A 26,799-nucleotide genomic window follows, 5' to 3' on the forward strand; every position below is an offset into this window, starting at 1 on the left:
GGTTTCCCAGGCATCCCAGATCTTGCGTGAGGATGCAGGTGTTCCTCGTCTTACAACCATTCAGTTAGTGACCGAAGTTACGACGTCACTGGGGAAAAAAGTAGCCTATGACCGTTTTTCACACTTACGACCGTTGCAACATCCCCATGGTCACGTGATCAAAATTCAGACGCTTGGAAACTGACTCACATTTATGACGGTTGCAGTATCCCTGGGGTCGCGTGATCCCCTCTGACAAGCAAAATCAATGGGGAAGCTCGTGTCAGCCTATATCGCTTGCTTGCTACCGGCTGCCATAGTAACGGGGAGGGAGGGGGTTTTGGTATTTGGGAGGGGAATCGTGCTGGAGGAGATACCTCGGGACGAGGAGGGAGTCTTGTTCTCACCATCTTCTACGCCTGCTGAGTGGTCTTGTTTAGGTCTGGTCAAGGCCAACCGTCTCTGCATACTAGATGGATGAGGCCACCTGAAGATGTACCCCACGTGCAGGGGTGGGTTTCAAAACTTTTTAGAACCTCTTCCATAGGTGTGGTCTGCTTTGTGGGAGTGGCTTGCTGGCCATGTGACCGGGTGGGAGTGGCTTGCCAGCCATGTGACTGGGTGGGAGTGGCCAACTTGTAAAATGTGGTGAAACTCACTTAACAACGCTCTTGCTTAGCAACCAAAATGTTGGCCCAGAAACTCTGGCATTTGAAGCACGCAAGTATTAAAGCTGTCAAGTTACAAGATCCTCGCACCCCTAATCCTTTAGGAAAAAAAAAACCAGGGGTGTTCATACTTGACAGCTTTAAGACTTGTGGACTTTAACTCCCAGAATTCCTCCTCCAATCATGTTGGCTCAGGAACTCTGGCATTGAAGTGTGCAAGTCTTAAAGCTGTCAAGTTACAAAACCCTTGCACCCCTAACCCTTTAGGAAAAAAAAACCCCAGGGATGTTCAAACTTGACAGCTTTAAGACTTGTGGACTTCAACTCCCAGAATTCCTCCTCTCGCTCTTCATCTTGATGATGTGCGGATGGGCGGGGGAAGGGAGCTGGAACCGGTTTTAAACGGCACTGTAGATTTCTGGAACCTCTTCTATAGAAGAGGGTAGAACTGGCAGGAACCCACCCCTGCCTACATGTTACCCTTGGGGGCTGAAGATTGGACGTTTAGCTTGGGGTTGTTGGGGGAGAGGGATTTGCGTAAACTTTCGATATGTAAAATTCCGCACCTTTTAGCCTCAGATCTTGCTTCACTTTCGCTGTTTTCACTTCACTTTCTGTAAAAGTACCTTTTCTCTAAAACAATGGAGTCGGGGATTTCCTTTCTTGAATTTTGAAGGAGGCACTACCATGCTACTAATTTAACAACTGCAGTGATTCACTTAGCAACTGTGGCAAGAAAAGCTTAAAATGGGACAAAACTCCCTTAATGTTTCACTTAGCAACAGAAATTTGAGGCTCAGTTGTGGTTGTCGAGGGCTACCTGTACAATCGTATTCTGAAAAACATATCAAGAACGGATGCAGGGACTGGGCATGGCTAGTCTAGTGAAGAGAAGGGGAGACAGGATAGCAGACTTCCAATATTTGAGGGGCTGCTCCCGAGAGGAGGGGATCAAGCTATTTTCCAAAGCACCTAAAGGTCAGACAAGGAATAATGGGTGGAAACTGACCAAGGAGAGATATTCAACCTAGAAATAAGGAGAAATTTAGGCAGGGGGGTTGGACTAGATGACCTACAATGTCCCTTCCAACTCTGTTAATCTGTAAATTAACACCTGCAATGATTCACTTAGCAACCGTGGCAAGAAACATCATAAAATGGGGCAAAATTCACTTAACTGTCTCACTTACCAATGGAAATTTTGGGCTCAGTTGTAGCCATAAGTAGAGGACTCCCTGTCAACAACCAGAAGGTCGCAAAACAGCTGAAGGAACCAAATGCTTTTCAGACTGCACCTAGCTGAAAAACTCAATCCTGCCACTAGATGGCAGCAACGTTGATAATTTCTGTCTGTCTCCATTGCCTTGGATGGATTTGAAAAAAATCCGATTTTATAGCATCCTTTTTCTGAGTAAGCAAACCTCCCTCCCGCCCGGCAGCTGTTTTGAACCCTGTTATTAAAATTCCACAACTGTCACCAGTGTGCCAATTCCCTTAAATTCACCTGCCAGGCTCTTCAAAGCAGCCTCTCCATCAGGATCAGCATCACAGATTTTTAAGCTCTCAGAAGGACCCTCGTGATGTCAATCAGGAAATCACAAGCCGTAGATGCTCAGAATGTGTGTAGGTTATTTCTCGACTTACTACCTCAGTTGGGCCCCAAATTCCTCTCGCTAAGCAGAAACAGTTGCTAAGTGAGTTTTTGCCCTGTCTTACAACCTTTCTTGCTGCCGTCATGAAGTGAATCGCACAATTGTTAAGTGAATCCAGATGGCTTCCCCGTTGACTTGGCTCAGGGATGTCAAACTTGATTTCATCGAGGGTCGCGTCAGGGTGGTGTTTGGAGGGGTGGGGGCTGGCCAGCTCGACGTTACTCATTGAGGCTCCGTTTTTGGCCACGACGGCCTCCTGCAGCCTTCTGCCAGTGAAAACGAAGCTCGGGGACGCCACACATGGCATCCCTGAACTCTGTTTTCATTGTCAGAGGGCTGCAGGAGGCCATTGCGACCGAAAACAGAGCCCAGATGGGCCTCCGACAGCCTCCCCAAGCTCCGTTTTTGCTGGTAGAGGGTTGCAGGAGGCTGTCACAGCTGAAAACGGAGCCCAGGCGGGCCATGCACAGCCTCTTTGAGCTTCATTTTCACTGGCAGAAGGCTGCAGGAGGCCGTCGTGGCCGAAAACAGAGCCCAGATGGGCCTCACACAGCCTCCCCAAGCTCCGTTTTTGCTGGTAGAGGGTTGCAGGAGGCTGTCACAGCTGAAAACGGAGCCCAGGTCGGCGATGCACAGCCTCCTTGAGCTTCATTTTCACTGGCAGAAGGCTGCAGGAGGCCGTCGTGGCCGAAAACAGAGCCCAGATGGGCCTCACACAGCCACCCCAAGCTCCGTTTTTGCTGGTAGAGGGTTGCAGGAGGCTGTCACAGCTGAAAACGGAGCCCAGGTCGGCCATGCACAGCCTCCTTGAGCTTCATTTTCACTGGCAGAGGGCTGCAGGAGGCCATCGCGGCCGAAAACTGAGCCCAGGTGGGCCACACACAGCTTTCCCGAGCTCCGTTTTTGCTGGTAGAGGGTTGCAGGAGGCTGTCACAGCTGAAAACGAAGCCCAGGTGGGCCATGCACAGCCTCTGTGAGCTTCATTTTCACTGGCAGAGGGCTGCAGGAGGCCGTCGTGGCCAAAAACTGAGCCCAGGTGGGCCAAACGCGGCCTCCCCGAGCTCCGTTTTGGCTGGCAGAGGCACCGTGGGCTGGTCCTTTACTGTTTCCAGGGTGGGCCCGCAGCCCAGATCTAAACATCCGGCAGGCTGAATCTGGCTCACAGGCCTTGTGTTTGACACCCGATTTGGCTTGTTGGAAGGTGATCACATGACCCGGGGGCACTGTAGTGGTCATAAATATGAAGCACTTGCCAAGCGTCTCAATTTTGATCACCTGACCCTGGAGATGCTGCAACTGTTAGGGTAAGTATGAGAAATGGCAATAGGTCACTTTTCTCAGTGCTGTTGTAACTTTGGTCACTAAATGAACCTTCGTAAGTCAAGGACTGCCTGTATACATGCAGGAAGACTCTCTGCCTACCCCCAACCCCCAGCAAATCTCATCCTGCTAGGATTAAAATTGGCTGATTCCTCTCTACTTTTCTTTCATTTTACTGGTGTTAAGGTAAAGGTTCCCCTCGCACATATGTGCTAGTCGTTCCCGACTCTAGGGGGCGGTGCTCATCTCCGTTTCAAAGCCGAAGAGCCAGAGCTGTCCGAAGATGTCTCCGTGGTCACGTGGCTGACATGACTAAATGCCGAAGGCGCACGGAACGCTGTTCCCTTCCCACCTAAGGTGGTCCCTATTTTTCTACTTGCATTTTTTACGTGCTTTGGAACTGCTAGGTTGGCAGAAGCTGGGACAAGTCACGGGAGCTCACTCCGTTACACGGCGCTAGGGATTCGAACCGCCAAACTGCCGACCTTTCTGATCGACAAGCTCAGCGTCTTAGCCACTGAGCCACCGCATCCCCTATACCTGTACCGGTGTTACAACTGCTTTTTTGTTGTTGTAGTTTTAAGCCAGGGGTGTCCAAACTTGGGAACTTTAAGACTTGTGGACTTCAATTCCAAGAATTCCCCAGCCAGCATGGCTGGCTGGGGAATTCTAGGAATTGAAGTCCACAAGTCTTAAAGTTCCCAAGTTTGGACACCCCTGTTTTAAGCTCTGCAGGCAGCAAGCTCTTTCCGTGTAGAGATTCTGCACAGAAAACGCACTGGGTCTTTGTGTTTTAACACATTGCACCTTGCAGAAAAAAAGATCAATTTTCTAAAACCCTCATTTCCTGGAAAAATCTGGTGATGACTGAACCGGTTCAACTGAGAGGTTTTCTGGCTTCGGCACGGAGCAGCCTCTGCAATTATGGAAACCTTTAAAAAAACACAAAAGACCCAAGGAGTTTAAAGGAAAATGATGCTTACAGCTGCTGCTCTGTTTTTATTTCATAGGATGCATTTTGTTCTCCTCTACAGGAAGTTGTCGAGCTGCAACAGTGCGTTTAGTGTCCCGTTCAAAATTACAACGGCACTGGGGGAAAAAAGGCTGTTGGCTATTTTTCACACTTATGACCGTTGCAGCATCCTCGTTGCATTTGGATGCCTGACGACTGATTCATATTTACGACGGTTGCAGTGTCTGGCGGGGGGGGGGGAACCTTTTGACACGCAAAGTTAATGGGGAATACAGAGAATATGGATTCACTTAACAATTGTAGCAAGAAACGCTGTAAAATGGGACAAACTCACTTAACCAATTTGTCACTTAGCAACATAAATTCTGGGCACCGTTGTAAGTCAAGGACTACCGTGTTGCTCCAAAAATAAGATAGGGCCTTATTTTCTTTTGACACCCCACCCCTCTGAAATAAGCGCTTGGCCTTATTTTCAGGGAGGTCTTATTATTTTTGAGGTGCAGGAGGGGGCGAGCCTGGTCATCTGGTCAGCAACAAAGATGATTAGGGGACTGGAGACTAAAACATATAAAGAACGGTTGCAGGAACTGGGTATGTTTAGCTTAAGAGAAAGAAGGACTAGGGGAGACATGATAGCAGTCTTCCAATATCTCAGGGGTTGCCACAAAGAAGGGGGAGTCACGCTACTCTCCAAAGCACCTGAGGGTAGAACAAGAAGCAATGGGTGGAAACTAATCAAGGAGAGAAGCAACTTAGAACTGAGGAGAAATTTCCTGACAGTTAGAACAATTAATCAGTGGAACAGAAGTTGCCTCCAGAAGTTGTGAATGCCCCAACACTGGAAGTCTTTAAGAAGATGTTGGATAGCCATCTGTCTGTAACGGTATAGGGTTTCCTGCCTAGGCAGGGGGTTGGACTAGAAGACCTCCAAGGTCCCTTCCAACTCTACTATTGTATTGTATTATTGTATCTCATGGCTGATGTTCTGTTGCAATATTTTTTTGGGGTGGTGGTGGTTATTTTAGGGCATGCGCTCAAAAGCCCGATTGGACTTATTATCCAGGGAGGTCTTATTTTCATGGAAACAGGGTACCTGTATTTTATTGTAGGCTGCCACTCATGTGAGATGGACGGTGGGGGTGCGGGGGGGGGCTATGTAAATTAAATAAATAGTAAAATCTGTTGAGAGTCAGAGGGGTTGTGGGCAAAGTGGCAGGTTACCCATATGCCAGGGATCAGTTGGTGCAAGAGGGGGCATTTTTTTCAGTCTTTGGAACTTGCTCCTCAAATCTACCCTTTTGCTTCTCTTTTCTTCCTTTCAAAACAATCCTTGCCTTCTTCCCCTCTTCATTCCTCTTCCCTTTAATTAAAATTCATTTTAACTGAAAAGCAATCTGCTGAACCTGGTTTTACCTTAACCAGTAATTTGAGCTATCCTTTGAGCAGTGATATTTGAATTGTTAAAATTGGGAGTTTGCTGACAGGTTAACAGTATTACCATCTTTTTTTTTTAAGAAAAACTTTTAAAAATCGGTTTCAACTTTGGTTGAAAAATTAAGTGGAATGGGGGCAGATGAGCTTCCGTGGAGTTGAAATGCAAGAGTACATTTTGGGAAGTAAAGGAGTGGAAGGGAAGAGTGAAGGAGAGGGGAGGGAAAAGAGAGGAGGGGAGGAGGAAGGGGAAGGGAGAGGAAGAAAGAGAAGGGGAGTGGGAGTGAGAGGTAAGAAGAGAGAGGAGAGGATGGAGAGGAGAAGGAGGAGGGGAGGGGAGGGGAGAGAGAGGGGAGGAGAGAGGAGGGGAGAGGGAATAGGGGAGGGGAAAGAGGAGGCGAGAAGAGAGAGGGGAAGAAAGTAGGGGAGAGGGGAGGGAAGAGTATGCAAGAGAGCTGAAGCCTGAAGAGACAGAAGAGGGGAGGAAAGAGGAGGGGAGGGAAGAAGAGAAGGGAGGGAGAGAGGGGAGGGGAAGGGACGCAAAGTCACTGGGAAAGCTGAGAAGGTGACTAGTTGCCCTGTGATGTCTCTGACCATTACCCTAAAAAAATTGTAACATTAGATGTAATCCCCTGATGCCTCGCTTAATGACAACACTGCTTAATGGTGAGTTTTCCAGTCCCTATTGTGGTAAATTGAGGATTACCTAAATAGTGAGTAACCCACTAAGTCCGATCACTTAGTAACATTTCCCCAATCTGAGCCTGTAAAGGAGGCCTTTAATCCTCCTCTACATTATATACAGCTGGCTAAATCCCCTCAAACTGCCTCAAAGAAATAAACTATATATGTATACTTTTGGTTTTTCCCTCGTTTAAAAAAAGAAGGAGGAAGATATATGTTAAAATTAAATATGTATATTGAATACCATCAACATAAAATGGAGCTCGCTCAGAAGCTGGAACCAGGTAAATGAAAGGAAGAGTGTGGAGTAGAGGAGAGAGGTAAGGGAAGAAGAGAGGGATAGGAGAGAGGGCAGGAGGGGGCAAGAGGAGGAGAGAAAGAAGGAGTGGAAAGGGATGAGAGGAGGAGAGAGGAGGTGGAAATAGAGAAGAGAGGGATGGCAGAGGGAAGAAAGGAGGTAGGGAGGGGAAGGAGAGAGGGAGAAGAAAGTGACGGATAAGGTACAAATATGGCAGGGGTGTCCAAACTTGGGAACTTTAAGACTTCTGGACTTCAACTCCCAGAATTCCCCCGCCAGCCATGGCTGGCTGGGGAATTCTGGGAGTTGAAGTCCACAAGTCTTAAAGTTCCCAAGTTTGGACACCCCTGAAATATGGTGTATGGAGAACAGAACTGTTTTGGGGGAGTTGATGGTAAGACGAATTGATGTAAACATTTAATAATATAATATGATGTTGGCTATGTAATAGTATGCATGTGGTTATATGTTATGAAAATGAAAAAATAAAAAAACATTATTTTTTTAAAAAAAGAAATAAACCCCAGCTATTCCTCAAGACAACAAGGCATAATAACGGCCGAGATATCCCAAGACAGGGGTCTCCAACCTTGGCCACTTTAAGACTTGTGGACTTCAACTCCCAGAATTCCTCAGCCAGCTTTGATTGTTGGCGCGAATCAGTTTGCTCTCATCAGAGCTATCGGTTCGCCCGAATCGGTCCAAACTGGCTGAATCCCAACCTTGCCTCTGTAACAAAACCAGCAAGCTCAGAGAGCAACAAGGACTCAACAGTTACAAATATCCTCTTCTATAAATAATGGGACGCTTCTCTCTTTTATAAATGCCCCCAAACGCAAGAGATGCTCCTTGGAAGGCTCTGTGAAAATTTCATCTGTGGTGTATCTCCCGCAGCTTCAAGCCCGGCTCTTACCTCTTCCCACTGGTGGATGTACCGGATTAGACGGGAGAGACGCAGTAGCCGCAGGAGACTCAGGATTTTGGTGAAGCGGACGATGCGCAAGGCGCGCGCGGTCTTGTACATCTCGGAATCCATGCCCTTCTCCACAATGAGGAAGATATAATCCACAGGAATGGAGGAGACAAAGTCCACCACAAACCAGGTCTTCAAGTACTTCTTCTTGATCCGCTCGGGATCCAGGATGATCTCCGTGTTGTCCTCGATGACGATGCCCGTCCGGAAGTTCATAACCAGGTCCATGAGGAAGAAGGTGTCCGACACCACGTTGAAGACGATCCAGGGAGCTGTGGTCTCCTCTTTGAAGAAGGTGATGCCCACGGGGATGATGATCAGGTTGCCCACCATGAAAAGCAACATGGTGAAGTCCCAGTAGAACCTGGAATGGAAAGGAAGAACATGGGAATCAAGGCAAGGGAGAACATCGGAGCAAGGCCTGGGTCAACGCTAGGCTATTGCTGGGTTTGCCCACCACGCCTGTAGTGGGTTCCAGATCCCATCGCAGCCGGGCGTCCTCGTCGGACACATGCACACGCCACCGCCCTGCGACACCCAGCTGCTCAGCGGAGGTTGCACAGTCACTGCACGCTGTGTGTGTGTGTGCACAATTGGCCCATTTGCACCAAAAAACGGTAAGGAACGTGGACAGGCAGGCCAAATGAGCCACTGTTCCGGTACGGTGGCCGCTGCTCCTAGCTACCACCGGTACGATCCTACCGGGCCGTACTGCCCACAACCCACAACTGCACCACACCCTTAAGACGTTGAGTGGATGCAGTCAGACAGTATGCTAAATTTGGTCTGCATTTGCCTTAAGTTTGCTTTTTTTCAAGGGGATCTACGGCAGTGTTGGCGGACCTTTACGGCACCGAGGAGCACGCACATGGGGGAGTGCCAGAAACTGGAAGAGCAGCTCCCCAGCGCGCACGCATATGCCAGGAAGCTGAGCTTCCGGGTTCTGGCACGTGCAAGCGCTCCCACCATCTAGTCTTTGGGTTTCTGGCACACATGTGCACGCAAAGACCAGCTGGCCAGCATACATGCGCACACCAGAAAGCAGAAGCTCAGCTTTCCAGCATGCATCATGCGTGCCTGGGAGCTGCTCTTCCAGGTTTCTGGCGCTCCTGCGCGCAAGAAGTCCAGCTACCGTGCCAGAACCGGGCGACGGCTGGCATGCCTAGAGAGATGGCTCTGCGTGCCACTTCTGGCACATGTGCCATAGGTTTGCCATCACGGATCTAGAGTTTTCTGGGCAACCCAAAAATTCTGGTTTATGTTTTGTGTTAGAACAGAGAATATTCTATAGCAGGGGTGGTTCCCAACCTTTTCCATACCCTGCAGCCCTAGAACGCTTCCGATATATTCTTGCACCCCTTACAAAAATAAATAATTACCATTTGCGTATAATTATGCCCATACACTATAATTTTGAAACTTCTAAACCCCCTGGAATATTGTCTCACACCCCTGGTTGGGAACCCGTTCTATAGGGATCTTGGAGGTCTTCTAGTCCAACCCCTGCTCAAGCAGGAAACATTATACTATTGCAGACAAATGGCTGTCCAATCTCTTCTTAAAAGTCTCCAGTCATGGAGCGCCCACAAAGTGCTTCAAATGATCAACGTGTTAAAAGTTTGCAGCCATCTACTGTTTATTTTCCTCCTCCTCCTCCTCCTCCTCCTCCTCCTCCTCCTCCTCCTCCTCCTCCTCCTCCTCCTCCTCCTCCTCCTCCTCCTTCAAGGTCCTTGGTGCTCTCTGTCCTTGGTAAGTCAGAGCAAGCCACTTGTACATAAACTGAGAGCAAACCCCACTCCCTTCCAGCACTGATGATGTTACCTAGTTGGATAATGAAACGTCTGCAAGGAAACAAACAAAGAAGCTCAGAGAACACCAAGGATCCCACTGAGGAGGTAGTTTGGTATTGAAACATCGGCAAGGAAACCAAGGGAGTACCAAGGACCCCACTGTTCAACCCCAAGTCACCAATATTCTCTTCTGTTGGTATCTTTAAAAGGTTCTTAAAACCCAGATCCTTCCCCTTTTTTTATTATAAAGGAAAATAAGACTTGGGACACTCTATTTAAAAGTTCAGAGATATACATTATGGCTAAGCTTCTTATCAAAATGTTAAACTGCTGAAACTTAAAATAAAATCAACGCAGGTTTATCGGTCATTCCAGAGATGACAGCAGCTCAAATATTTGCCAACGTAGAAAAATCTTATGGGGTCAAAACTACCATGGATGATTTATTTTCACAGAAGGAATGCAAAAATCTGAATCCCTTCTGTCTGTCTGTCTGTCTGTCGGTCTCTCTGTCTGTCTCTCTCTGTCTGTCTCTCTCTGTGTGTATGTCTGTCTGTCTGTCTGTCTCTCTCTCTCTCTCTCTCTCACTCACTCATTCACTCACTCACTCACACACATCAGGAAATATATTTTCAGAATCCTGTTCCACTTCTCCCTCCTGCTGGAAGTCTGGGTGACCTTCTCCAGAACCCTGCAAGGTCAAAACAGATAGCCAAGGTTTTCGAGTTCCAGTTTAGCCACGGCTTCCGCGCCGTCTCTCTATAATTTGTCAGCCAGAATTTAAAATAAAAATAAAAATAACAAGAGTTTCTCTCCCTTGTCCTCAATCCACCCCGAGAGGCGCATAATAAAAATAAGGACGAATCGGAGGAAGCGACACAGATGATAATTTATTTATTCTCTGACTTTTTACTTTTTTTTTTTGGTACTGCCCTCCCACTGCCATTATAATAAGATCATCTTTTATTGCTGCAGGAAAGGAAAATTTATTTCCCCGCCAGTTTTTAATTTAATTTTTTCTGTGTGTGGAGGGGGGTGTACGTTGACTTTCTCTTTTTGCAATAAACTGGCACCGCTGCTGTTGTTGAAAGAAATATGCACAATAGAAATAACTGTGGGTTGTGGATTTTCTATTTACCCCCCACGGTCGCTGTTCCTGTTTGTTTCTCGATTGGGCATAAAATATTTGCCTGGAGCCATAAAGAGAAGCGGCCATCTTTGATCGCCTGTAGTGATCGTCCGGGGAATGGGAACTGCCAATCATCTCAGAGAGAGAGGAAAATTAGAATTTGGGGGATGCTGCATTGGGTCCTGGATACCTTTCAGATCACCCCAAAAGCTACAGGTAGAGAAGTAGTCCTTGACTTATGATAGTTCATTTAGTAACTGTTTGAAGGTATAATAGCATTGAGTTATAGCAATAGTACTTGGACTTATATACCGCTTCACGGTGCTTTACAGCCCTCTCTAAGGGGTTGTTCTAACCGAGGCTTCCCCAAAAAGCAGGAGGCAGAGTCCTGGTCCCGGCAAAACCCCCTTTATTAAATGAATGTGAATTCCTCTCATTCGCATTCAGCAAAGCCTGGTAAACAGTCTTTCAAAGGAGTATTTATGACCACAGACCTTATCTAGCTTGGAAAGCTGCCACGTAAATATTTTCCCAAATGAGGTGCTGTGCAAGGAAAGACTGGGCACAGAGTCTCTGAGATTCACAGACAGATCTTCACACTCCTGAAACAAATCGAATTACCGAACGAAGGAAGTGTTTCCTGCAAAAGCCCCCTCCCCTTTCGCTCCTCTTTTGTTTCCTCTGGGAAGGGCCAATCACCTTCCACCTGTGACTTTACTCCCAAGTCTACCCTGATTTCTTAGCTGTTCTTGTCTTCTAACAGCTCTGCGCATGCGCACACTGGGAACAGGCTCCAGCTGTTCCTCTGCCTCACTGCTGTCTAACTCCGTAGGCACCTGATCACTGCCAGACGGCCTCGGCCCTGTCTCTGCCTCTGTCGCAGAGCCCTCATCCAAGCTTCCCCAGCCTCCAGGACTGGCCCATGTTCCTCCCCAACCTCCTCACTGTCTGACTCTGCTGCCAGCTCCACAACAGGGGTTTTACAGAGTCAGCAGAGCCAAACAATTTCCATCTTCATTTTATTGACCTCAGAAGAATGGACGGCTGAGTCAACCCTGAGTCAGGATCGAACTCCTGGCTGTGGGCAGCATCAGCCTGCCTTCTCACCACTTCTCACCACTTCTCACCACTGCACCACCAAGGCTCTTATGACTGTTGACGTCTGACTGTTTTTTTCCCTCTGATGAGGGCCATAGGAGCCACCGTGGCACACAGGCTACAATGCAGTAACTCCCTTTTTTAGACCTTGTTATATCTTAATTCAGGGTAGAGTTGGTCCAAGTAGATGCAACTGAGCATTTACTGGCCAGATGCCCTTCCTGATGCCACACTGAGTTCACAGCAGATATTTGCTGGCAACAAAAATGAAATGCACAGGTACAGTATAGGTGGTACCTTGCTCAACAGTAGTAACTGTGAAAGGGATCTTGGAGTCCTAGTAGACAACCATTTATATATGAGGCCAGCTGTGCGCAGCAGCTGCCAAAAAACCCAACACAGTTCTAGGCTGCATCAACAGAGGGATAGAATCAAGATCACGTGAAGTGTTAATACCACTTTATAATGCCTTGGTAAGGCCACACTTGGAATACGGCATTCAGTTCTGGTCGCCACGATGTAGAAAAGATGTGGAGACTCTAGGAAGAGTGCAGAGAAGAGCAACAAAGATGATTAGGGGACTGGAGACTAAAACATACCAAGAACGGTTGCAGGAACTGGGTATGTTTAATGGAAAGAAGGACTAGGGGAGACATGATAGCAGTCTTCCAATATCTCAGGGGTTGCCACAAAGAAGAGGGAGTCAAGCTATTCTCCAAAGCACCTGAGGGTAGGAGAAGAAGCAATGGGTGGAAACTAATCAAGGAGAGAAGCAACTTAGAACTGAGGAGAAATTTCCTGACAGTGAGAACAATTAATCAGTGGAACAGAAGTTGCCTCCAGAAGTTGTGAATGCCGCAACACTCGAAGTCTTTAAGAAGATGTTGGATAGCCATTTGTCTGAAATGGTATAGGGTTTCCTGCCTAGGCAGGGGGTTGGACTAGAAGGCCTCTAAGGTCCCTTCCAACTCTGCCATTGTATTGTATTATTTTTTTCTTTGCGCCCTGAGAGAGAAATATCTGCCTCTACCGAAGATTGAACTCAACCCTTTGAGTAAGAAGCGAGTTCCTTCACCGCTAAACCACCACACTACTCAAGGGTTAAGATGCAGCATTCTGCATTCCCACTGCCAGCAGTTTGATCCTAGGAGGCTCAAGGCTGACTCAGCTTTCCATCCGTCCGAGATCAGTAAAATGAGAGATTGTTGGGGGGCAATAGGCTGACTCTGTAAATCGCTTAGAGATTGGTCTAAAACACTATGAAGCGGTATATAAGTAAGTGCTATTTGCTGCCTGTTGCTATCTTCTCAATTCTGGGGGGAGGGGGGGGTTTGTCCTGACCATGTAATATTTAGCCTTGGACCATGTTTCTTTTCTGTTCTCCATTTGGTCATTCATGTAGGTCAGTTTGGTCTCTCCAGTACTCGGTCAGCCTCCATAGATATAGTAACATCAGTGCGCCTCCTTCGCTGTCCTTCAGATATTCTTCCAGATTCCCTTTTTAATTCTTCAACTATCTGGTGCACTTGCAATATTCCACGCCCACCTATTTTCTGCGTAAGTAGAATGTGTCAACGTCGCTGCCTGGATGAAGAGTATGATTCATTGTCACTATTTTTCCTGGCCTTCTTATCCAGGGCTTTTAGCTCTGCTTGAGTTGAGTCCATTATTCCAGCTGTGTGTATCTAATGAGTGGAATTACTCAGGTGTTAATTGCCTTAAAGGCATTTCCTCCCCCGCGTTTGGGCATTAAGATCGTCTTCATTCTCCCTGACGTGACCCTTTTCGTGACTTCGGTGTGCTTGACGCGGTCCGTTAGAAGAATTTGTAGTGATCGCCTTCATTGTTATTTTCATAGCGCATATTGATTCCTTCAGTTTTCATCATTTTTCCTCTGTTGATAAGTGAGGAGAGTGGCAGGCTTCTCCAGTCCAAGTTCCAGTGCAATGTCCCGGCTCTCCCCTCTTCTAGTAGATTTTGTGCTGATTTTTTGTATGCAAAATCAATCCGTTTCGGGAGACTGAGATGGAAAAGAATCCTCAAAGTATCTTTTCCAAAACAAAACAAAAAATCTAAAAGAAGTTTGACTTTAACCAAGATTTGTCATGCCTTCTCTTGCATTCCCCCCCCCACCTCTAAACTGGGAAGGGGACATATTGCAAAAAGCCTCTGTGAGATTATAACCCCCCCCCCGCGAATCAGAATAGAGCTGGAAGGGACCTTGGAGGTCTTCTAGTCTAGCCCCTGCTCATACAGCCCTGTACCATTTCAGACAAGTCGCTGTCCAGTTTCTTCTTAAAAACCTCCAGTGATGGAGCACCAACAACTTCTGGTGGCAAGCTGTTCCACTGGTTGAATGTCCCCACTATTAGGACATTTCTCTTTAATTCCAGGTTGCTTCTTTCCTTGATTTCCCTCCATTGTTTCTTAGGTCCCTCAATCCTTGATGACAAAATGTAACCTGGGCTTGTGCAACAGAAATGATCAGAATTAAGAAGATGAAATGTTGCAAAGTTTTGAGCTGGCACACTAAGCCCCTCAAACAGGGACGTGCGGTCAGGGGAGGCAGGGGAGGCAGAGCCTCACCGCTCTCATCATGAAAATTAAAAAAAAGGGGGGAAAGGGAAAAGGCGCTGAGGAGCCTTCTGCACACGTGGTCGGGAATGGGACCGCTCTGTGGTCCCCTTTATGTTGATTCAGGAGTCAGGAAGGAGGGGAATGGGACCACGTGTGCAGGAGGCTCCTCTAGCCTCAGCCTCCCTCCTGCGCACGTCCCATTCCGCGCCTTCCTAAGTCAACATGAAGGGGACCGCGGAGCGTGAGTAGCGGTCCCGCGGAGCGCGCTCTGTGGTCCCCTTCATGTTGACTCAGGAGTCAGGAAGGAGGGGAATGGGAGCACGTGTGCAGGAAGCTCCTCAGCGCCAGCCTCCTGCACACGTGGTCCCATTCCTCTCCTTCCTGAGTCAATATGAAGGGGACCGCGGCTCGCGCTGATGACGTCACCAGCCTCACCAGCCATAAACCTCACCGCACGTCACTGCCCTCAAATATTGTCTATTGCCTGTTCTAAGTTAGGAGCTTTTGCACTGAGTCTCTGCATGCTTGCCTTGGATGCCATTTCACAGATGAGGAAAACTGAGGCGCTGCAGGCAATTCCAGCATAGTCAGAATCTGACGATCACCAATCTACAGGTTTTGCACTCTCCTTTTTTGTCTTCCTTTTCTGCTTTCCCTGCCTCCTTCCGAAAAGGAACATGAGCCAGTCCCAAGGAGTCACTTAATATCTCCCATTGCAGCAGACCAAAACAAAAAGTCAGAACCTCTTTGAAAAGTCACCTGTCATGGCTGCACATTGTCCTTGGGTTGCTGCAAACTACAGCTCACTCGCTCCCTTCTTTAAACTAAGCCTGATTTGTCCAGCTCAGCTCCTTTCGGGCATTTAGATATATTGCTGCAGATAACAGAATGAATGAAAAAGACAGGCTGGTGTCTTGACAGACCACTGGGGGGAATGCACCGGGCAGGCAGAGGGAGCGAGGGAGAGCGGGAGGAAGGAAGGAAGGAAAGAGATGGGGGAAAGAGGGAGGAGGAAGAAAGAAAGGAAGTGGGGGAAGGACATGGAAGGAAAGAAGGAGATGGTAGGGAGGGTGAGAGGGAGAGAGAAAAGTAGGAAATGGAAGGGAGGAGATTGAAAGGAAGAGAGGAGATGGGAAGGAGGAAGAGAGGAAGGAAGGAAGAGATGGAAGGAGAGGGAAAATGAAGGGCGGGAGGAAGAAAGGAAGTAGATGGGAGGAAAAGAGTGAGGGAGGAAGAAAGAAAGGAAGTGGGAGAGAGGAGATGGAAGGAAAGAAGGAGATGGGAGGAAGGGAGAGAGGAAGGAAATGATGGAAGAGATGGGAGGGAGAGGAGAGAGGAGGGAGGGAGGAAAGAGATGGGGGAAAGAGGGAGGAGGAAGAAAAGGAAGTGGGGGAAGGACATGGAAGGAAAGAAGGAGATGGTAGGGAGGGTGAGAGGGAGAGAGAAAGGTAGGAAATGGAAGGGAGGGAGGGAGGAGATTGAAAGGAAGAGAGGAGATGGGAAGGAGGAAGAGAGGAAGGAAAGAAAGAGATGGAGGGAGAGGGGAAATGAAGGGCGGGAGGAAGGAAGGAAGGAAGGAGATGGGAGGAAAAGAGTGAGGGAGGAAGAAAGAAAGGAAGTGGGAGGGAGGAGACGGAAGGAAAGAAGGAGATGGGAGGAAGGGAGAGAGAAAGGAAATGATGGAAGAGATGGGAGGGAGAGGAGAGAGGAGGGAGGGAGGAAAGAGATGGGGGAAAGGGAGGAGGAAGAAAGAAAGGAAGTGGGGGAAGGACATGGAAGGAAAGAAGGAGATGGTAGGGAGGGTGAGAGGGAGAGGGAAAGGAAGGAAATGGAAGGGAGGGAGGGAGGGAGGAGATTGAAGGAAAGAGAGGAGATGAGAAGGACGAAGAGTGGAAGGAAAGAAAAATGGAGGAGAGGGGAAATGGAGGGCGGGAGGAAGGAAGGAAGGAGATGGGAGGAAAAGAGGGAGGGAGGAAGAAAGAAAGGAAGTGGGAGGGAGGGGGGAGATGGAAGGAAAGGAGATGGGAAGAAGAGAGAGAGAAAGGAAATGATGGGAGGAAAGAGATGGGAGAGAGGAGGGAGGGAGGAAGGAAGTAGGAGGGAGGGTGAGAGGAAGGAAATGGAAGAGATGGAGGGAGGGAGGGAGGGAGGGAACGGAAGGAGGGGGAAAGAGATCGGAGGAAGGAAAGAAAGAGATGGGAGGAAGAGAAGAAATGGATGATTGGGAGGGACGGAGGAGATGGATGGGGGAAGGGAGAAATCTGTCTAAAGATCTGCCAGGCAAAAACTTGCACCCATCCTAAAGACTTAGTGTGATTCATCAGAGATTTTAGGTCTGCCCATTTTTAAATCTATTATCCGCAAAGCAAGAGAGCCCAGAAGACCATGCAGGAACCATAACTATTCTGATGACCCCAAAGCCCCACAAGCACTTGGCTCCAGAAGAAGATAGGAAAGGACGGAATCCCAGATTCAAAAGAGCAGAAAAAGTTTGGCAACAGGAGCCTTAACGACCAATTTTGTTTCCTATTAAAAATACATCTCCCTTAAAGTTAGGGGCAAACATCTCAAACCCGCTGAGAAACCTTTCGTGCTTTCTCTGCGTTCTTCCCAACCCTCCTTCGTTCCTCCAGGAGAAAAGAGGGAGGCGTGTCACAGTCATGAAGCAGAACATAGATTTCAGGAAAATAAAAATAGGACATTTAAAGCAGAGGGTGTGGGGGAAGGAGGAAAAGATTCTTGGCTCTCCCATACAGCCAGGCTGCCAGTCAAAACCTCAAGGAAATCCAGAGGATTCAACTCCCAAGGCCAAAAAGTGGCAGGAGACTACATACCAGCGGCCAAATGGCCAATGCTGCTTTCAGATACATAAGAGTAGGTATCTGAGTTACACGATACAGAATAATGGGGTTGGAAGGGACCATGGAGGTCTTCCAGTCCAACCCCTCGCTCATGCAGGAAACCTACACCTTTCCGGACAAATGGATGTCCAATCTTTTTCTAAAAACTTCCAGCGTTGGAGCATTTACAAGTTGTTCGACTGATTAATTGTTCTCACTCTCAGGAAATTTCTCCTTAGTTCTAAGTTGCTTCTCTCCTTGATTAGTTTCCACCCATTGCTTCTTGTTCTACCCTCAGGTGCCTTGGAGAATAGTTTGACTCCCTCTTCTTTGTGTCAACCCCTGAGATATTGGAACACTGCTATCATGTCTCCCCTAGTCCTTCTTTCTATTAAACTAGACCTACCCAGTTCCTGCAACTGTTCTTCATACGTTTTAGTCTCCAGTCCCCTAATCATCTTTGTTGCTCTTCTCTGCACTCTTTCTAGAGTCCCCACATCTTTTTATATCATAGTAACAAAAACTGGATGCAATATTCTAGGTGGTAAGCAAAGTTACCACGATTTAAGATAAATCTTGAAATCTCCAAGTCAAGCTTGATTCAAGGAAATTATAGGGGGCAATCTAAGATGATTAGGAGACTGGAGACTAAAACATATGAAGAACGGTTGCAGGAACTGGGTATGTTTAAGAGAAAGAGGGACTAGGGGAGACATGATAGCAGTGTTCCAATATCTCAGGGGTTGCCACAAAGAAGAGGGAGTCAAACTATTCTCCAAGGCACCTAAGGGAAGAACAAGAAGCAATGGGTGGAAACTAATCAAGGAGAGAAGCACCTCAGAACTGAGGAGAAATTTCCTGACAGTTAGAACAATTAATCAGTGGAACATCTTGCCTCCAGAAGTTGTGAATGCCCCAACACTGGAAGTCTTTAAGAAGATGTTGGATAGCCATCTGTCTGAAATGGTATAGGGTTTCCTGCCTAGACAGGGGGTTGGACTAGAAGACCTCCAAGGTCCCTTCCAACTGCACTATTGTATTGTATTGTAGGCAGTTATCCTGGCAGTGTGGTGAAAGTGATTTGCTACAGCTTCTTAGCAGGGTGTCTACATCTCAAGTATTTGTTGATCTCCCATCAAAGAACAATTTTAGTGTTAGTATTTGTTGTTTTAATATTTTGTGTTGTTTTTATTATTGTAAGTCACCCAGAGACGCCTTTAGGCAATACAAGGGGCAGATAAGTTTAATAAAATAAATAGCAATAGCACTTAGACATATGCACCACTTCACAGTGCTTTATAGCTGTTTCTGAGCAGTTTGCAGAGTCAGCCTATTGCCCCCAACAATCTGGGTCCTCATTTTATCGACCTTGGAAGGCTGAGCTGGCCAGGATCGAACTCCTGCCAGTGGGCAGAGTCAGCCTGCAATACCGCATGCTAACTACTGCACCATCAAAGCTCTATATTAATAAAATAAATAAAACTTGCTATCTAGATCCTGCTTGGCTTCTGGCTCAGATAAGATGAGTCAGGTGCACCTGCCTGCCGAGCATACACAAAGAACCCTGTGCAAATGTCCCCTAGATGTGAGTTTGAGGATGTAGGGAGGAAAAGGAGAATAGAAATAAGTTGCTTGTTCGGGCTAAGCAAGAATACGAAAGCAGGATCAGAGCGCTTGTGCCTGACCCTAAGACAGTGTTTCTCTTTTTTTTTTTTTAACAAAAATTTTTATTGGTTTTTCAACATTTATAGGGAAAAGGGTAAATGGACAGGTATACAAATTATGGCAGTTGCAAAGTGTGACAGGCGCCCCTCTCTCCATACTCATAGTATACATTTATATATAATGCATTGGTATATAATTGATTACAATCAGCATATTAGTTCTATTACTAAATTCAATCAGATTAGACATTACAGTATAAAATCCAAATATAATTTTCTCAATCTTAGCTACTTTAAGTTGGGTGGACTTCAGCTCCCAGAATTCCCCAGCCAGCATGGTCTACTCTAGGATGTCTATGGAGATTCCCAGTTATCCAGGTCTTGGTTTTCCCAAAGGTGATTTTTTCCAAAAGGCAAACTGGACTTTTTATTTTTCCTTGAAGTTTCGCTTCCCATCAAGACGAGAGGCGAAAAGTCTTCAAAGAAAAAACAAGGAAGTCCAGGTGCCTCTTGAAAAAAAACACTGCACTGACTGCCTGTGGTTTTTCGGGTGCGTTTCAAGGTGTTGGTTACTATATTTAAAGCGCTCCATGGCATGGGACCTAGTTACCTGCGGGATCGCATCTCACCTCACACATCTCTACGACCTATCCGCTCTCACAGGGAGGGACTCCTCCAGGTGCCATCCGCCAAGCAGTGCCAACGGGTGGCGCCTAGGAGTAGAGCCTTCTCTGTGATGGGCCCAACCCTCTGGAATGACCTCCCCTCCGATATTAGAACTATTAACGACCTCCGCTCCTTCCGACAGAAGCTTAAGACCCACCTGTTCCAATTAGCTGGCTTAGCCGATTTATAGCTCCATCTTTCACCTTCTGGCAAACATTTTATTGTGGAATTTTTAAGGGAATTTTAATCTTATTTGTATTTTAATTAAATATGGTACAGTATATTTTCTACCTCCTCCGTCTACGTTTATGTCTATGTTTATGTATATGTATTCTATTTTGATATGTATATGGTTTTTAATAATGACTGTACACCGCCCCGAGTCCTGTTTAGGAAAGGGCGCGGTTTAGAAATAAAAGTTTGATTGATTGATTGATTGACTTTTGTGCACCAGCTTAGGATGCGACGAATTTCAAAATTTCATGCTACCATTATACCCTCTTTACTGATTCTTGGTTGCTTTCCGATCTTCTCTAATTTCCCAAATTCTACACTGGGTGTAATTTCAGATTGGTTGGCAATTCTGGATATTATCGTCTTCGCATATCTGGAGGCTACCCAAGCTAGGGAAGGCTACTGTACCAGGTGGTGCCAAACTCCAGATCTGCAAGGCTAAATGATGGTCCTTCCTGCCAGCACTATCACCATTTCTGTTTTGGCAACGGCTAGTAATGTCATTGATTTTGGATTCTGTCACCTTTCCACAGGGAAGACATTTCCACCTTTTGGAGAGCTAGTGTACAATAAGGTGCCAAAGGATACAAATTGCAACCTTGGGCAGCAGAGCTCTGAAGACTGGTAGGGATGGAAGAGATCTTAGAGGTCTTCTAGTCCAACCACCTGCTCAAGGCAGGAGTCCTTATACCACCCTGAACAAAAGACTGTCCGCTTTTCTTGAAACACTGCAGCAATGGAGCACCCACAGCTCCACAAGGCAAGTTGTTCCATTGCTTAATAGTTTACAATCAACTTGTAAAGCATCCCTGGCCTGCTCTCGGGTTGCCATAGGCAGGAGGGGGGAAAACTGACAAGAGTAGCACAGGAGCCACAACCAGAAGCACATTCCATGCATACCATTCTCAAGGCTGTATCCCAGGTTACCTGCAACAGCCAGAGGAGTGTGATCTCTACAGCCCACAAAAGTGCGCCATCGCGGAATATGATTTATGACATAACCTGGGAGGAGGGGGGAAACAGGGTCATAACTGGGCTTTAAATTACATGGGGACAGAGGTGGCTGGGTACATGCCGACATGTTGCTCCTAATAAATAACTGGATTTCTTTTAAAACTTGGCTCGAGGCTCATGATTTAATTAGGGCTTCCGTTGGAACCCTGACACTTACCCTCAGGAAATTATTCCTTATTTCTAGGTTGGATCTGATGTGCTTCCACTCACTGCTTCTTGTCCTGCCTTCTGGTGCTATGGAGAATAAATTGACCCTCTCTTCCCTGGGGCAGCCCCCCCAAGTATGGGAAGACTGTCACCCTAGCACCTTCTGTTTGTTAGGCTGAATATACCTAGTCCCCTTAGTCATTCATCATATGATTTAGCCTCCAAATTCTTTATCAACTTTGCTGCATGTTCAAGAGGTAGTCTCTTGTTGTGTGAACGCAATTGTCAAATCAAAGAAGTTAACTGCTTGCTACAACCTTTGGTGGAAAATGAACAGATAATGTGGAGGTTCTCCCTAATTCTACTAAACCATCATTCATTCTCCAGCTAGGTTCGCACAATGCACAAGATTTGATTAAAGCTGGGTAATTTGGTTCTGCTGTGGCAGGAATCCAATCATTGGTCCAAAAGTTGCGCACAGCAGACCTTCACAGTAAACCACTATCAAGCCTGTTTGGGTATTAAACATTGAATAGGCATTCTCCATTAACCTGGTTTAAAGCTTAGCATGCTGTGCTTTGTTGTTTTCTTGTCTGTTTTCCTTCTCTTGCATGCACGTACAAACAAAGAAGGGAGGAAGAAGAAAAACTATGGGATCCTTGATGCTTTCTGAGCTTGGTTGGGTTGTTTCTTTTTTGTAGACCTTTCATTACCCAACTGAGTAACATCACCCACCTTGAGTTGCAAATAATCTGTAACTATATTCCGTGGTGGTGCAGTGGTTAGAATGCAGTACTGCAGGCTAACTCATTGCTCACTCTCAAGAGTTTGATTCTGATTGGCTCAAGGTTGACTCAGCCTTCCATCCTTTCACAGTTGATAAAATGAGGACCCTGATTGTTTTAGGGCAATAGGCTGACTCTTTAAATCACTTAGAAAGGGCTGTAAAAGCTCCGTGAAGCGGTATTTAAGTCTAAGTGCTATTGCTATTCTATTGGAAGAAAAAAAGGTTATGCAGTCTTCATCCAGATCCTGAAGATTAAACTCCAATACTTTGGCCACCTGATGAGAGGGAAGGACTCACTGGAGAAGAGCCTCATGCTGGGAAAGATTGAGGGCAAAAGAAGGAGGGGACGGCAGAGAATGAGGGGGCTGGATGGAGTCACTGAAGCAGTCGGCGTGAGCTTAAATGGACTCCGGGGGATGGTAGAGGACAGGAAGGCCTGGAGGAACGTTGCCCATGGGGTCGTGATGGGTCAGACACGACTTCGCAACTAACAACAAGAGTCACATCCTGCCCCATGATGGCAGGACAGCCTGCCACATGATCCTCTGGACAGCAATAGTAAAGGACACCTATTGATTTCATGACCAACTTGCTGGAATTCTGACAGGCGTCATTCCAAACTGAAGATAGGGCATTGGAGACAGGAAAAAGAGGTTTGCCCCTTTTCAGCACCACAGACAGCTCCATCTGCAGTAGGCCCTCTCTTCAGGTTGATCTAACAAGCAGGAGAAAAACCACTTTGCATAGAAGAGATTTCAACGGCACACAAAAACCAGTTTCTTTTCCAATCATTTATGGTGGGCTTTTTTTTTTGCAGAAGTATGTGTCTGCTCCAATTTTTTGCCCCCAAAACGATCTTCAAAACAGCTTGCAGCCAAACGGAAACCATTAAAACCTGAATGTTCATTGATTTATTTGTTGACAGAATCCTAGTTTTTCATGAATGATAAATTACCATTTTTTTAAAAATGCACATTTACCTTCACTGGAATCTACCCACCACATGTGTTTTAAGATAGCAGTGCACGCTCATGCTACTCTGCTAGCTAAGATAACTAATCTAGAGTCTATCCTGGGAGCCAAAGTCCTGCTACTTGTATCTCATTAGTCCTCATTTAGTAACTGCAATGGGGGCAGGCAATTTGGTCACTAAACAAAGTAGTTGCTAAGCAAAACATGACTGTGTTCTTGATCTTACTTCATCTTTCCTTTGTTTTACAGACCTGTGAAGATCATACATGTGAGGATTGGTTGTAAAATTATTTTTTTCATCATGCATAAAGCTGCATGTCTCCTGTGAGTCCCTTGGACTGCAATGCGATCCAACCGGTCAGTCCTAGAGGAGGTCAACCCTGACTGCTCTTTAGAAGGCCAGATCTTGAAGAGGAAACTCAAAGACTTTGGCCACCTAATGAGAAGGAAGGACTCCCTGGAGAAGAGCTTCATGCTGGGAAAGATTGAGGGCAAAAGAAGAAGGGGACGGCAGAGAATGAGGTGGCTGGATGGAGTCACCGAAGCAGTCGGCGTGAGCTTAAATGGACTCCAGGCGATGGTAGAGGATGGGGGGGCTGGAGGAACGTTGCCCATGGGATCGTGATGGGTTGGACATGACTTCGCAACTAACAACAACAAGAGTCTTCATGTTTGGTGACATCGTGCCACATGATCCTCTGGACAGCAATAGTAAAGGACACCTATTGCTTTCATAACCAACTTGCTGGAATTCTGACAGGTGTCATTCAATGTATTTGGAGGTCACCAAACTGAAGATAGGGCATTGGAGACAGGAAAAAGAGGTTCGCCCCTTTTCAGCACCACATACAGCTCCATCTGCAATAGGCCCTCTCTTCAGGTTGATCTAACAAGCAGGAGAAAAACCACTTTGCATAGAAGAGATTTCAACAACATAAGGTTGCTAAGTGAAATGGTCACTAAATGAGGTGGATGCTAAATGAGGCAGTCACCAAATGTGGACAATTCTCATTTGGAGGTATATATAGGTTTCTAACACACATACACACACACACACACACACACACACACACACAATGCTATGAAGATATAGAAATAAATGTTTATCCTTCAGAGATTTACAAATAATATTTAATACAGTGAAGATGCCTGAATGAAACTGGAATGTTTTGTGTAAATATAGAGTTGAACTTCAGTTACTGTATGCAGTAAGAACAGGATAAAATCGAAGTAAATCATGAATGGGAATAAATGGAATGCTTAGAAAGCACTGAGCTGGGAATTAAGCCAAGGATGTGATTTTTTTTTCTTGAATGCTTAATTTATTGACAGATAAACATGTAAAGACTGCTCAGAAGTGGGTTGACTGATGAAATAAAACATACTGACGGTGGCATATTGTTGGCGACAAATCCATATAATTTGCAGCGAACGTTAGAAAGATTGTGTGATGCAACAAGGAGAATGGAGTTAGAAAGTAATACATCAAAGACCAAAGGCTGCTGTGTCTGACAGGGGAAATGAAGTACCCAATTCAAAACTAGCAAGAAAAAAAATGTGTACCTTGGTTGAATGCCTTTTTAATGCAAAATTCTAAGACGTATATATCTACTGACAGAAGAGTAGTTAGGAGTATGCAATACGTTGCGAAGAACAAACGTTTATAGAATGAAGCAAAGATTGCTGTAAGTGTATTTTTCCACTCAATTGTCTGGAAGTGAGAATGGAGTAACTTAGGCGAAACATAAAAGCAACTGGAATTGCAGTGAAAATGGGATATTTATGAAATGGTTGAGAAAGAGCATTCAATGAATATGGGTTGAGATGGTTTGATTACAAAGAGCACATGCAGAGTACATATTTATTTGAAGGAAGAGACAACAGTCAAGAGAAAGGAGCCGATTACGAATTGACAAGAACTAATCACGGAGAGAAGCAACCTAAAACCCAGGAGAAATTTAAGTACTAGTGTTGCCTGTGAGAGCAATTAAACCAGTGGAACAACTTGACTCCTGAAGTTGTGAGTGCTCCAACACTGGAGGGTTTTAAGAAGAGATTGGGCAGCCACTTGTCTGAAACTGTCTGATGGGGGTTTCCTGCCTGAGCAAGGGGTTGGACTAGAAGGCCTTCAAATTCCCTTCCAACTCTGTTATTCAGTTATTCTGATAAGATCTTCAGAAAGAGATGGACATTTAAAAGAACAAAAGGCAAAGAAGGAAGTAGGGTGTGTATGTGTGTGAGGGAAACAAGGATGGTTTGTAAGAACAGATAAATATGCAGTCACACACAGCAGGCAACACTAGTGCTTAAATCCCCCCCCCTCACTTTACGGCATGCCTCTAATTTCCATGGCTTGCCATTTTTAGTCCCTTCCTATGGCTTTGCTTACTTTGAAAAAAGAATTATGTGATGAGTAGAGAATGTAGGTTATGATTCCACTAATTATGTTTTAATCCCATTTTTCCAAAGACATCAGGATAATGTTCCCTGTGAAGGAGAGAGAGAGAGAGAGAGAGAGAGACAATGATCAACCTAAAGCCACAAACTGATAGTGTGAAATGTTAAGCCTCCTTTTTGCCCATACATACGCATACAGACACGTTATGTATGTACATACACACGTATGTTTGCCCATACATACACATACAGACACGTATGTATGTTCTGTATATGTTATCAGTAGTAGTAGTAACTGTGAAAGGGATCTTGGAGTCCTAGTGGACAACCATTTAAATAGGAGCCAGCCGTGTGCAGCAGCTGCCAAAAAAGCCAACACAGTTCTAGGCTGCATCAACAGAGGGATAGAATCAAGATCACGTGAAGGGTTAATACCACTTTATAAGGCCTTGGTAAGGCCACACTTGGAATACGGCATTCAGTTCTGTTCGCCACGATGTAAAAAAGATGTGGAGACTCTAGAAAGAGTGCAGAGAAGAGCAACAAAGATGATTAGGGGACTGGAGGCTAAAACATATGAAGAACAGTTATAGGAACTGGGTATGTTTAGCTTAAGAGAAAGAAGGACTAGGGGAGACATGATAGCAATGTTCCAATATCTCAGGGGTTGCCACAAAGAAGAGGGAGTCAAGCTATTCTCCAAGGCACCTGAGGGTAGAACAAGAAGCAATGGGTGGAAACTAATCAAGGAGAGAAGCAACTTAGAACTGAGGAGAAACTTCGTGACAGTCAGAACAATTAATCAGTGGAACAGAAGTTGCCTCCAGAAGTTGTGAATGCCCCAACACTGGAAGTCTTTAAGAAGATGTTGGATAGCCATTTGTCTGAAACGGTATAGGGTTTCCTGCCTAGGCAGGGGGTTGGACTAGAAGACCTCCAGGGTCCCTTCCAACTCTACTATTGTATTGTATTGTATTGTATTATCACCATCATTTTAGCCATTGTCTATCCACTGCAGGATGTAGAGCCACGGAAAGATACCTGATCGGCATTACAAGACAAGATAGAAAGAACTGCACATGGATTAGAGAACATTTTGGGACAACCACGGCCTGGATGACTGAGAATCTCTGCAGGCTTTTAGCTGTACCCTTTGGGATAAACACTATTTGAATGGTGTGGGAGAAGGAATGGATTTCCAAAGGAAAAAACCGCAGACTGGAGGAAACATCTGCACCACTCAGGTGACCCTGAGGACAGAGATAAACCCCCCAAGTGCTTCAAGGACCCTCTCGAAGGATGCAAACGACCAGCTGTCTGCAAGGACAGTTGAGACCCCCAAGCTTCTGGTTATGGGGGACTTCAACTTGCCGTCGACGGGAGAGGCTTCTGAGGTGGCTCGGGAGTTCATGGCTTCCATGACGGCCATGGACCTGACCCAATTAGTTCAGGGCCCCACTCACGAAGGTGGTCACACACTGGACCTTGTTTTCGTATCTGAGCAGT

At 46.2% G+C, this 26,799-nt stretch overlaps 1 protein-coding gene across 3 annotated transcripts in view; it reads right to left on the bottom strand.

Annotated features, from left to right (window-relative positions):
* The window catches only part of HCN2 (hyperpolarization activated cyclic nucleotide gated potassium and sodium channel 2), a gene marked incomplete at its 5' end in the record, with an annotated part of 83,867 nt that overhangs the window by 21,407 nt on the left and 35,661 nt on the right, over positions 1-26,799 (bottom strand). For all 3 annotated transcript variants that reach the window (XM_081958515.1, XM_081958514.1, XM_081958513.1), the window contains one exon: positions 7,919-8,342. In XM_081958515.1, coding sequence (XP_081814641.1) covers positions 7,919-8,323 — 405 coding nt within the window. The remainder of the gene's footprint in view (positions 1-7,918; positions 8,343-26,799) is intronic.

This window comes from Natrix helvetica (assembly GCF_964273705.1).
Source record: "Natrix helvetica genome assembly, chromosome: 1".
In the NCBI taxonomy this organism is placed as follows: Eukaryota; Metazoa; Chordata; class Lepidosauria; order Squamata; family Natricidae; genus Natrix; species Natrix helvetica.